General features: G+C 35.6%; 1 protein-coding gene across 5 annotated transcripts in view; it reads left to right on the top strand.

Moving 5' to 3' along the window:
• Positions 1-14,206, top strand: part of DNAJC13 (DnaJ heat shock protein family (Hsp40) member C13) — a 117,476-nt gene that overhangs the window by 12,735 nt on the left and 90,535 nt on the right. For all 5 annotated transcript variants that reach the window (XR_007405308.1, XM_049099998.1, XM_049100000.1 and 2 more), the window contains one exon: positions 6,575-6,655. Coding sequence is in view for 4 of the 5 variants with exons in the window: in XM_049099998.1 (XP_048955955.1) it covers positions 6,588-6,655 (68 nt within the window). In the remaining variant the exon portion in view is untranslated. The remainder of the gene's footprint in view (positions 1-6,574; positions 6,656-14,206) is intronic.

Below are 14,206 nucleotides of genomic sequence, written 5' to 3' on the forward strand. Positions count from 1 at the left end.
TCACAAATGCTGTTGTCTCTCTTTCATAGATGGTCTGTGATTCTGAGTTTAGGAAGCTTTTCTTGAGAGTTACACAGCTAGTAAATGGCAGTTATTACTAATCAGTGTTCAACCATAAGTAACATTTAAAAAATTCACTACCTTACTTACCTTGATGATAGATTGAATACTAAAACTAGTTTAGTGTGCATATTAATGTAGCTTTTTGTGCCAGTCATTGATTAGTTTAGTGTAGTCTGGTACCTATGCTACAGGGAGGTATTCAAAGTTTGAGTTGCCAGATTAAGTCATCACTTGAACACTGTCCTTGGAGGACTCCCCCACCTCAGTTTTGCTTTCAGTCATTTCCCAGTGGTTTCCTTAAAGTTGTTCCAAGTCTCATTTTGAATGATACATAGTACAGAATATTCTTATCCTATTTCTTCTGCATTTTTCTAATATTTGTGTATTGCCATTGTCCACTACTGAGTTTTGTGTTTGGGAGTATCTTCATGGTCTGAAAGAGTTAGTGCAATTTTCAGACCAGTAGCCTTCATCAGATGAAATGACTACATCAAAGTGGTTAAGGTTTTATTGGGAATATAAAATAGACTTTACCTGAAAATTTGGAGAAGTTAATATTATGCTGTTGGGAAGTAGGTCCCAGCCTCAGATCTCATTAATCTGGTTGTTTTAAAAGTTCAGTGTTAAAGTAATATTTTTTCTGTTATTGAGGGCTCCTTGAAGACTATCCTGGAATCATATTGGTGGCAAACTTCTGTCATGTTTGTTTTGAACACTTTATTTAAAAATCTTTTTAAAGCTTATCTATAGAAATTAATTTTTAAAAGTTTATTTTTAGATGGTAGAGTATTTCAGCCTTGGAGCCTTCCATTTTCTTTTATTTCTTTTGCCTTGTGTTAAATATAGCAGTTTGTTTCATTGTTTGCAATTGTGTGAAAGTAATAATTGGAACTGGTTCTAAATTAATCCAGGAATGTGTGGTCAGATAATACATCTGTAATTACATGGTCAGGATGAATTTATTTTGAGTTCCTAAATTTGAGGGAAGGTTTTATTGCTTAGGTTAAATACGTAGAGTGTAGAGTTAAGCAGATTGAGTCCAAAGTCTGGCCCTGCTGCTTACCAGCAATGTGTCCTGGGAGAAGTGATATAAATTCTCTACAATTTTCTTGTCAATAAAATGGGTTCATCAGATCTGTACTATAGTGATGTTATGGAGATAAAATGAGGTAGGTAGATCAATGCATAGTCAGAGCCTGGCCAAATCATTAATACACGATGAATACTCAAAGAAATCTAGTTTTTGCATAATTTCAGGATGTCTCTTAAGTCATTTTTATAGAGTCACCGTGCCTCCCCAATTTCAAGGTAATCTTTACTGAGGGCTCAAAAAAAGGATTATTCTGATTTCTATTATGAAGCTATGCAGACACTAGCAATAAATAGCACTGAATTATCCCATTATTTCTGGAGTTGACTTGGTTACTTAGGTATCTCCTCCCTTTCTTACCTCTCAAATATACCTCTGCCTATATATAACATGGCTGAAGGCAAGCTTTTCAGATAGAGAAATAATTTTCTTCCAAAGAGAGCACCTCCATTTTACTAGCCTTTTTTGGTGGTGGTATTCAGAATTGGATGCACAATAGCAATATCACTTGTTGCTTCCTAAAATATTAGAGATAATTGTCAGGTGTGCTGATTTTGGCCATAGGAGCTTCTAGTGATGTCCAGAGAATTGAAGTACTTCTTTAATCTTATATTGTATTTTTCTGTCAATATGGTTATCTGCATGATATCTTTTCTACCAGACCAAGTAATCAGTAGTTTATTTTAAAATTTTCTTAAATTTTATTGTATTGTGGTAAGAACACTTAACATGAGATCTGTCCTCTTAACAGATTTCTAAATGTGCAGTACAGTATTGTTAATTATAGGCACCATGTTGTAGAGCAGATCTCTGGAACTTAATCATCCTGTACAACTGAAACTTTATACCCATTGGTTAGCAACTTCCCATTTCCAGTACATCCCAGTTCCTGGCAACCACCATTCTACTCTCTGTTTCTGTGAGTTTGACTATATGACTATAACTCATATAATTGCATGTAGTCACGCAGTATTTGCCCTTCTGTGACTGACTAACTTCAAGCATCATGTCCCCCCCCAAAGTTCACCTGTGTTGCATATTGCAAGATTTCCTTCTTTTTCAAGACTGAGGAATATTCCATTTTATGTGTGCGCCACATTTTTTTATTTATCCATCCTTTGATGGACTTATAGTTGTTTCCACATCTTGGCTTTTAAGAGAAAAATGCTTCAATGAGTAGTATACCTCTTCAATGTTCTAATTTCAGTTCTTTTGAATAAATATGTGGAAATTTGATTGCTAGATCATCTGGTAGTTCTAATTTTAATTTTTAGGAACTTCCATACTGTTTTCTGTACTGCCTACACCATTTTATATTCCCACTAAACAGTATTCAGTTTCTCTACATCCTTGCCAAAACTTGTTGTCTTTTGGGGTTTTTTTTTTTTTTTTTTTTTTTTTTTTTAATTTTTTTTTATTTATTTTTTTTTTTTTATTGGTGTTCAATTTACTAACATACAGAATAACACCCAGTGCCCGTCACCCATTCACTCCCTTTTTTGTTTGTTTTGATAATAGCTATTGTAACATGTATGAAATAATATGCCTTTAAAAAAAGATTTATACTTATATAAATAAGTAAAATATATGTATATAAATATAAATATTTATATTTTGGTAATCTCCACACCAAATGAGGGCTTTGAACTCACAACCCCGAGATCGAGAGTCCCAGGCACCCCCTCTCATACTTTTGAGTTGCATTTCTCTGATAGTGACATCAAACATCTTTTTATATACCTGTTGGCCATTTGTATATCTTCTGTTAGTTTAATAATTAATGTGTATGTTAGGTCTTTTCTTCCTTCCTTCTTTGATCTATCCTAAGAAATCTCTAGAGTTTGGTGCTGCTTTCAATCACCACCAAGTTCCTAGGTCTTCAGAAAGTTGTAGATAAGCATTCTTGATATAAACTTGTTTTATTTCCCCTACTAAAAGATCCATTTGAGGGGATCCCTGGGTGGCTCAGCGGTTTAGCACCTGTCTTCGGCCCAGGGCGTGATCCTGGAGTCCCAGGATCGAGTCCCACGTTGGGCTCCCTGCATGGAACCTGCTTCTCCTTCTGACTGTGTCTCTGTCTCTGTCTCTCTCTCTCTCTGTGTGTGTGTCTCTCATTAATAAATCTTTAAACAAAAAAATAAATAAAAGATCCATTTGAGTTACATATTCCCCCAAATCAGTGATACCTATGAAGTCATCTTCAGGGTTTTTATCACCCTCCTGGGTCATGTTTTAAGTTCTTTGGGGCTATCATTTTATGTCTTTACTATTTTTCTCTCACTTCCATTTTAAATTTAAAGTTTTTTAATGGTATCTTCACTCAAGTACATTTTCTTATCAGTTTTTCTAAGATAGGTCTTGGTACAGAGTCTATCATTCAGATATCATAAGTTATGGACTAGCAATCCAAACTTCACTCTTAATATCAGCCATTGCCTTTTTTATCCTCCTTTTTTATTCTCTTATTCCAATCTTCAGTTGTAGTATATCTAATGGAAAGATAACATCTGTAGACCTATATTTTTTATTATTTTGGCGTATTCTAGAGATCCTACCTAAGTTTCTTTTCAGCAATATCATTTACTGCAAATGATTTAGAAGGCAGGGAAAATGTTGCTGGTTTTAAGAAGTCTTATTGGCTGTCTATTTCATCTTAGATACACAATCCAGGAAAAAAACAAACAAAACGCACCAACTGTCAGGACTATATTTAGCTGTCTCCATACACACTAGTAGGAAGATGTCAGTTGACTGTAATTTCCTCTCTAGTAACAGTAAAGGTTTCCCTAACCTTGCTCTTACTTGTGGTTCTCTTATTCCTCGGAGCATGAGTTGATGCTTTTTCAGAAGATTTGACAAAATCTTAAGAGTACTTGTAAAAAAAAAAAAGAGTACTTGTTAGAACATGAAGTATAAAATGGACATCAGAATTTCCCATGGGATTGCTGCATTTCATTTATTCACTCAAATACGCATTGAGCACCTGTTTTGTGTCAGGCACTCTTGTAGGCTCTAGGGATGTGTGTGTGTTTGTGTGTGTGTGTATATATACACACACATATAAATGAGCTTAATAAACAAAAATGCTTCTCTCTGGATACAGTAGCAGGATTAGAGAGATAATAGATTACACATTAGACAATGAAAGGTGCCATAGAGGAAAAATAAGCAGAGTCAGAGGGAATTGAAAGTGTAGAATGAGGAAAGTGATGACAATTTATAACAGGATAGTTAGGGTAGGCCTCATGAAAGTGCCATTTGAATGCAGATTTGAAGGACATGTGAGCTATGTAGGTAGGGGAAGAGTATTCTACATAAGAGTATAGAGGCCCTTGCCACTTTGCTGATACAAAAACAAGTAGTAGAAATAAAGCAATTTCAAAATAGAGGTGTCTTAAAATGTTTTTGCCAGGCAGGTATATATATACTCCAGAGAAAAACGTATTCGTACAAATATTTGTAGCAGCATGATTCATAATAACCAAAAAGTAGAAGCAACACGAATGACTCTCAACTGATAAACAAATTTGGTATATCTATACAATAGAAGGAAATGAATCCATGCCACTGTATGGATGAACTCTGAAAATGTCATGCTAAATGAAAGAAGGCAGTCACAGAGAACACATTTTGTAGGATTCATTGATATGACATGTCTAAAATAGGCAAATCCATAGTAAGAGAAAGTAGATTAGTGGTTGCCAGGGGCTGGGAGTGAGTGGGAAAGAGGAGTGACTCCTCTAACAGGATTTCTTTTTGGGGTGACAAAAATGTTGTAAAACAGTATCGGTTGTAAAAATCTGAACATACTAAAAACCTCTGAATTGTACACTTAAGGGTGAATTCTATGGTGTGTGAATTACATCTCAAAAAGCTGTTATAAAAATGTTTTTAAATGAAAATAGTTTTATTCAAATTTAAAAAAAAATACTTGCTGATTAAAAAAATTAGACCAAAAAAAATTAGACCGGTGTGAACCATAATATGGTTGGAACCATAATTCCAACTATTTGGTGTGCATTGACACTTTGGTATGTATCCAATATTTTTTTTTTAAGATTTTATTTATTTATTCATGAAAGACACACAGAGAGAGGCAGAGACATAGGCAGAGGGAGAAGCAGGCTCCCCTTGAGGAGCTTGATGTTGGACTCGATCCTAGGACCCTAGGATCTCACCCTGAGCCATAGGCAGACGCTCAACATCTAAGCCACCCAGGCGTCCCAAGTATCCGATATTTTTTAAAGTAGGTTTCTAATTAAGGGTAGGGAGAGATAGTCAAGTCACAAAAGAAGAAATAAATGACCTATTCATTTTTAGCTTTTATGCAGTATGAAACAAATTATGTAGCATTTTCAACATTTATCAGTCTTTTCATTAGTAAACAGTTCAAATATTTATCCTGTACAATTAGCTAAATTTAATTTTTTTCATGAAGTAAGTGGGTTCTGGATTTCATACACTTCTGGGCTACAGTCAGTAAACTAATTTTAAAAGATGACATGTGACATTGTCCCTCTGGTAGTAAGCTATTACCATGTGATTCATCACACAAGTTCAGAGTCCTGAACTGTTTGGTCTATATACTCTTCAACCAGAGGAATTCACTCACCAAACTGCTATAAAGGTTTCTAAACACTTACTGTCAGTTTCTGTACTTAGCTTGATGTTTGCAGTTACACCTTAAGTAGCATTGTTCTAGTATATATTCATACAATGGAATACCATATAGCCTTAAAAAATCACTTTCTCAAAGAATATTTAATTCCACAGAAGATGATTAATATTGTGTGAAAATAGGCTTAAGCAGTACAATTGACAATCTTAATTTTGTTTTTTAAAAACTAATTCTAAATAGAAGAAGGGAGGCTAGAATGAATACTTTGCATGCTAGAATTTCCTTTATGAGCATTTTAGATTTTTTACTATGGACATGCATTACTTTTGTAATGAAAATGTTGCTCTTTTTAAGTTAAATTGTATTTATAGTGGGTGTCCTTTAAAGTAACAGTGACTACTGACAGTAGCTCAACAAAAACCTTTTGGAATTGGTTTGATACTTGGCCGATTTTTAGGTGCTGATATTGTGTCAAGCCTTTTTTTTTGGTAATGTGAGAGTTAAAGATTCATTTACTTAAACATTTCTTATTAGATTCTTTGTTTTTGGAATGTTGAGGACAATTCTTGTCCTTAAGAAACTCAGTGTAGTGGAGGGGAGCAGATAATCACAATATGGTGTGCTAAAGTCTATGGCAGCAAGGTGAACAGACCAGTGCCTGTCCACTAAAATCTTATGGTTTCATGGAAGAATTTGTTCCTTAAAATCAGTACTATATGGCAGGCTCTGGAAGTATGGATGGGAAATTAAGGAAAAACTCGAAGGATAACTGTACTAAATCCAGCCATATTTTTATCTTCCAGGTTTCGGCACAAAATGAACATAATTAGGGAAAACAAAGATTTGGCATGTTTCTATACAACAAAACATTCATGGAGGGGAAAGTAAGTATTTCTGTTGGTTTTATTTTTCTGTGCTTCTGTGAAGTATCATTTGAAACATAACTTTCAATATCTTGAGTAGTACCACACAGCTCAATTATGCCATTCAGCCCTTCTCTTCTGAAAAGCATATGTGCATATTTTAAATGCAAATGCTACACTTGGAATAAATTATTGTTCTTTTTTTCTTTTGACATTTCCGGTGTTCTGTGTCTGTCTTAAGGAGTGGGTAAGAATTAAAAGTAACAAAAGGAAAACAGACCATTTATCTACCTTCTTGGATGCTGTCAATTAATGATTGGATTATATAGTAATGGCAGAGTATTAATTCCACAGCTTTATTGCCCAGAGACTAAACCGTGTGTGATGGGTGCATTTGCATGTCGATTTGACTGTCAGAGAAAATATGCTAATATAGTGCCTTTTATAATCTTTCTTTAGTCCTATAATGATTTTTAAAAATTGGGTTTGATCTGAGGCACCTGGGTGGCTCAGTTGCTTAAGTTTCTGCCTTTGGCTCAGGTCATGATCCCAGATTCTTGGGATCAAGCCCTGGGATGGAGCCCTGAGCTTCCTGCTCAGTGGGGAGCTTGCTTCTCTCTCTCTGCCCCTTCCCCTGCTTGTGCTTTCTCTCTCTCTCTCTCTCTCTCTCTCTCAAATAAGTAAATAAAATCTTTAAAAAAACAATGAGTTTGATCTTATCTTTTCCTTGGGAGAGGCAGTGATAGTTTTTAGTAGCCTGCCTGGTCAGACCAAGATGTTGATGCCTATGTTTCCTTTTTGTAAAACCAGTAATAATTCCTATCCCTCAGATTGTTGTGAGGACATGGAACATGTGAAAGTTTTTAAATCTTGCCTTAAATACATTGAGTATTCAGTGAATGGCACATACTGATCATTACCAAAAAAAGTTTCCTCTCTAATCCTTTTAAGTAGTGATAAGTAAAATGAGTGTCCCACACTTTGACAAATAGGTGGCCACATTATTCCAAATCAGGCCTTGGATAAACCATGCCATGTACACAAAGCCAGTAACTTTAGATCTTTTTCTGAACTTTTCATCTTTTAGGTAATAGTGTAGTAACTTCTTAGAATGGTGCAACATCTGAATTCTGTAGTGTTTCTGGTTTGCATTAGCAAACTGACTATAATTTTGAAAGATAGTGTTTGTTTCCTTTTAATAACTCAATTGTACGAGCTCCTAAATTAGGGAGCATAACTGTTACACTTGTAGAATATTTGTCTTGAAATTTTTTCTTCATTTAATTTCAATGAGAAAAGTTAGAAAATTAATATACCCAGGGTAGTGTGAGTCTCTTTGGTTCTTTGCGTAAACCTTAAAAAAATTACATATTGAAATGATTTTTATTTTTTCCCCAAGTGGTAAATTACTCTGGTCATCATACTATAACTTCTATTTTTTTAATACAAGTATTACATATTGATGCATTGTTCTAATTCTAAAGAACAAGCTTGCTGAATACTTTTTGGGTTTTTTTGTTTGTTTTTTAAATTTTATTTATTTGTTCATGAGAGACACAGAGAGAGGGGCAGAGACATAGGCAGAGGGAGGCGTAGGCCCCATGCAGGGAGCCCCAATGTGGAACTCGGATCCCAGGACCGTGGGATTACACCCCGAGCCAAAGGCAGACGCTCAACTGCTGAGCCATCCAGGCGTCCCCTGAATACTTTTTGTTTTGTTAGCTTGTCAGTAATTGTGATCTCCGGGAAATTTTCTTATATTCTAAGGAAAGTTGTGACTAAGACTAAAGACAGTCCTCTTTTCTTTCTTTTGTAACAATTTGGAGCAGAACTGTTTGGTTTTTTTTGTTTGTTTGTTTGTTTGTTTTTTGGAGCAGAACTGTTTATGTGCTCTCAGCACAATTCCTTGCCTCCATCATTGACACCTTGAACCTTATTTTTATAACATCTTTATTGAGATAAAATTTACAAAACATAAAATTTACTTTTTAAAGTGTACCATTCAGTGCTTTTTAATGTATTCAGTAGAGTAGTGAACTGTCACCACTAACCATTTTTGGAACACTTTCATCACTTACCCAAAAATCTAATCTAATAATATTAGCAATTCTTTTTTTTCCCCATCTTCCTAGCACCTGGCAGCCCATAATCTACTTTCTGTCACAGGATCTGCTTTTTTTTTTTTTTTTTTTTTTAAGATTTATTTATTTTGAGAGAGTACAAGTGCATATGTATACTAGCACAGGGAGGGGAGATGCAAAAGAAGAGGGAGAGAGAATCTGAAGCAGACTTTGCACTGAACACGGAGCCCAACATGGTGGGCTTGATCTCATGATCCTGATTTCATGACCTGAGCCAAAACCAAGAGTCAGATGTTCAATCCACTGCACCATCCAGGTGCCCCAGGATTTGCTTATTTAGGACATCTCATGAATGGCATCGTATAGTATGGGCTCTTTTGTGACTGTCTTCTTTCACGTAGCATGTTTTTAAGGCTCATCAATATTGTAGCTTGTGCATTTCTTTTTATTGCCAAGTAGTATCCTATTGTATGGATTTGCCACATTTTGTTTATCCATTCATCAGTTGATGAACATTTGTATTGTTTCCACTTTTTTACTATTATGAATAATGCTGCTGTAAATGTTTTTGTTTAACCTTAGGGTGAATGTGTATTTCCAAGTCTCTTGGGTACATACCTGGGAGTGGAATTCTTATATGGAGTTATATATAGTTATAACTCTACATTTAACTTTTTGAGGAACAGCCAAGCTTTTCCAAGTGACTGAAGCATTTCACAATCCTTCTATCACTGTATGAGGAGTCCAGTTTCTCCATGTCCATACCAATATGTGTCATTGTCTTTTTTTATTTTAGCTATCCTAGTGGATATGAAGTGGTTGTTATCTTATTTATTTATTTATTTATTTATTTATTTATTTATTTATTTTTTAAATTTATTTTTTGAGAGAGAGTAAGCATGCGTGTGCGTGAGTGGAGGGAGGGGCAGAAGGAGAGAATCCTCAATCCTCAGAAGATTCCCTGATAAGTGTGGAGTCTGAGGGTGGGGCTCAATCCCACAACCCATGAACTCATGACCTGAGCTGAAACCAAGAGTTGGACACTTAACCAGCTAAACCACCCAGGCACCACTTGTGGTTTTAATTTGCATTTCCCTGATGACTAGATGTTGAATATCTTTTTATTTCTTTGTTGACCATTTGTATATTTTTCATAAAGTCTGTATTCAAATCACTTACCCATTTTTTTTTATTTGGGTTACTCATCCTTTTGTTGAGTTGTGAGAGTTCATTATATATTCTGAATACAAGTTGCTTATCAGACATATGATTTGCAGATATTTTCTGCTATTTTGTGGGTTGTCTTTTTACCTTTTTAATGGTTATCACCTGAAGCACAAGGTTTTTGATTTTGACGAAATCCAGTTTATCTTTTTCTTTTGCTACTTGTGCTTTTGGTGTCATATCTAAGAAGCCATTACTTAATCCAAGGTCTCAAAGATTTACTCCTATATTCTAAAAATGTTATAGCTTTGATTTTGGGTTAAATTTTGTATATAGTGTGAAATAGAGATCCAATTTCATTCTTTTTGCATGTGGATATCCAGTTGTCCCAGCACCATTTGTTGAAAAGATTATTCTTTCCCTATTAAATTGTTTTGGGACTCTGGTAAAAAATAATAGGCCATAAATGTAAAGGTTTATTTGTGAACTGCCAATTTTGTTCCATTAATTTATATGCCTGGCCTTATACCAGAACTATACCGTCTTGATTAGTTTAGCTTCGTACTAAGTTTTAAAACTAGGGGGACAGCCCCAGTGGCTCAGTGGTTTAGCGCTGCCTTCAGCCCGGGGTGTGATCCTGGAGACCCAGGATCCAGTCCCACGTCAGGCTCCCTGCATGGAGCCTGTTTCTCCCTCTCTGCCTGTGTCTCTGACTCTCCCTCCCTCCTTCTCTCTCTCTCTCTCTCTCTCTCTCTCTCTCTCTGTGTTTCTCATGAATAAATAAAATTTAAAAATCTTTTAAAAAAATAAAATAAAAATAAAACTAGGAAGTTTGAAATTCACTTTTGTTCATTTTCAAGATTTGACTATTCCGGGTCTCTTGCATCTCCATAAGAATTTTAGAGTTAGCTAGTCAATTTTACAAAAAAAGCAGCTGGGATTTTGATAGGGATTATGTTAAATGTGTGGATCAAATAGGGGAGTATTGCTGCCATAACAGTAATGAGACTTTTGATCCATGTGCGGAATATTTCCATTTATTTACATCTTTTAAAATTTGTTTCAAAAAAAAATTTTGTTTCAGCAGTATTTTGTTTTTAGTGACACCTTGAAGTTTTTAACTTCTTAAAAGATCTTTCCTTTCCAGAGAGGGATAGTTATTTCATTAATCATGTACATTATTATGTGGCACTCAAATTTTTATTACACTTACATATTTTATGTGGCTGATTCTAATCTAATTTTAAAGCATTCCTCATCATCTTAATGTAAAAAACAAATGGCTAACATTAAAAATTGTGTTGTTTTGGGCAGCCCCAGTGGCGCAGCAGTTTAGTGCCGCCTGCAGCCTGGGGTATGGTCCTGGAGACCCGGGATCGAGTCCCACGTCAGGCTTCCTGTATGGAGCCTGCTTCTCCCTCTGCCTGTGTCTCTGCCCCTCTCTCTCTGTCTCTGTGAATAAATGAAACCTTAAAAAAAATGTTTTATTTATTTTTTTTAAGATTGTATTTATTTATTAATGAGAGATACAGAGAGAGAGGCAGAGACACAGGCAGAGAGAGAAGCAGGCTCCATACAGGGAGCCTAACGTGGGACTCGATCGCGGGTCTCCAGAGTCATGCCCTGGGCCAAAGGCAGGTGCCAAACCACTGAGCCACCCAGGCGTCCCAATTGTGTTGTTTTAGAATTGTTCGTTGAACCCTTTCTCTAGAAACAAGTCTGTCTACAACAGATTTTATGTGTGATTTTGGGGATTTAAGGCCTCGGTTTTAAGTGATTTTGTGCCTGTATACATACTGCTAACCCAGGCCCGACATTGAGAAAAACATTATTGATAGTGCCAGCAAGGATGAATAAGTATTTTTCTTTTTATGTATGTCTAAATTAAAAATATATGTCTTAAGTTAAATATGTATATTTACATACATCTAAATTAAAGAATAACCACTTTACATATTTCTCTTGAGATATTCATGTGACCTATTTCATGTTACCTTTGTAATAGTTTTCACGGGTCTTATTTTGCAGCCACTACTCCATGCTCTTATTAATTCAGGTCTATTTATGGTTAGTGTAGTCTCCTTGGCTGACAAGTAGCCTTTTCTCCTATGGTTATCATGTTCCCCCAAGCAAAGTACCTAACTATATGTTTGCTCTGGAAGGACCAAGAAGGGGGAATAGCTTTCAGCAGTAAAAAGCGCTTTTCTTTCATGAAGGAGCGTAGTTTCCTTTTTGGTCTAAGCAAACCATTTCTAATAAGAAGGAGGATGCACATATTTCAATTAAAGCGGAAGTGCAGATTCACTTAGAGAAACTTTAGGGTGATTTTTATTTATTTTATTAAGATTTTATTTATTCATGAGAGACAGAGAGAGAGAGATAGGCAGAGACATAGGCAGAGGGAGAAGCAGGCTCCATGAAGGGAGCCCGATGTAGGGCTCGATTCCGGGACTCCAGGATCATGCCCTGAGCCAAAGGCAGACACTTAACTGCTGAGCCACCCAGGCATCCCTTTAGGGTGATTTTTGAAGTACAGGTTTTTAGTTTTTTCTGGGTAGAAATTACAAGTAAAATCTACTTGTGCATCACTTTGATATTTGCATACATTAATTGTAGCAAATGCTCTGAATTTAAAAGTACTATTTTAGTATCTGAACTAGGTTCTAATACCTTGGGATGGATATATGGTAATCAGTCTATTAAATGGCAGGTGTTTATGACATTCATATATAGTCACTGTAATGACTAGATACAGGAAATTGAGAGGAAAGTTGGCTGAAAGTAAAGCTGGCAAATTTCTGATAACCTTTCTTATGTGTAGAAATAGAATCCTGCAACATAAGAGATACTCTTCTCTTTAGCCATCTGGTATTTATAGATCTCACCAACTCTGATAATCCTAGAAATCCTGAGGGTTTTTTACCCTGCTTTATTGATCTAGTTCTTGACCCTGCCAGCCTCTAAACCTCAGTTGAGTCCCATCCTGAACTGTTTTTGTGTTTTCTTTTATAATTCTTTGTGCTTATTATCACGCAATCTGGGATTTGAACATTTGTCATCCAAAAGTGGAAATAGTAATGCATTTGCTTGATAGGAATTTTATATTTTACACGTAGTGTTGTATTAGAAGCTAGCTCCAGGAGCGAAGGTAGTCTTTTCAACAAATGATGCTGATTACTTGGACATGTACATGCAAAAACAAACAAACAAAGACTCTAGGCACAGACTTTAAACTTTTCACAAAAATTAACTCAAAACTGATCACTGACCTAGTGTGAAACACAAAAGTCTTAAAAGATAACATGGGAGAAAATCTAGATGGCTCTTGGGTTTGATGATTACTTTTTCAATACAACACCAGAGATGCAGCCCATGAAAAAATGAATTGGTAAAGCAGACTTCATTAAAATTTTAAAACTTCTGCTCTGCGAAAGACACTGTCAAGAGAATGTAAAAACAAGGTGGGAGAAAATATTTGTAAAAGACATTTGAAAAAAAAAAAAAAGACATTTGATAAAGGACTATTCAAAGTATACAAAGAACCCTTAAAACTCAACAGTAAGAAAACAGACAACTCAACTAAAAAAATGAGCCAAAGACTTTGGCAAGAATCTCACCAAAGAAATACAGATGGCAAATAAACACATGAAAAAAATGTTTCACATCATCAGTCATCAGGGAAATGCAAATATAGAGATACTACTGCACATTTAATGGATTGGCCAAAATCCAGAACATTGACAGCAACACAAATGCTGGTGATGAGGGTGTAGAGCAAAGGGAACTCTAATCATTTGCTGGTGGGAATGCAAAATGGTATAACCACTTTGGAAGACCTTTTGGTGGTTTCTTACAAAACTCAACGTCCTCTTACCATATGATCCAGCAATCACACTCTATAGTATTTACCCAAAAGAGTTGAAAACTTACACAAAAACTTTTGTGTTGAAAACATCCACCCAAAAACCTGCACACAGATGCTTATAACACCTTTAATCGTAATTACCAAAACTTGGAAACAACCAAGAAGTCCTCCAGTAAATGAATGCATGGATAAACTGTATTACATGCAGACAATGAATATTATTCAGTGCTAAAATGAAATCAACCATCAAGGTAGGAAAGCTATGAAAGAAACTTAAGTGCATATTATAAGTGACAGAAGCAGTCTGAAAAGATTGTATACTATATAATTCCAACTATATGACATTGTAGAAAAGGCGTAGAACTTTGGAGCAGTAAAAAGATGAGTGGCTGCCAAGGTTTCAGAGGGGAGGGAGGGAAAAAAGTGGAGCACAGAGGATTTTTAGGGCAGTGAAACTTACTC

This window comes from Canis lupus, chromosome 23, assembly GCF_003254725.2.
Source record: "Canis lupus dingo isolate Sandy chromosome 23, ASM325472v2, whole genome shotgun sequence".
NCBI classification, from domain to species: Eukaryota; Metazoa; Chordata; class Mammalia; order Carnivora; family Canidae; genus Canis; species Canis lupus.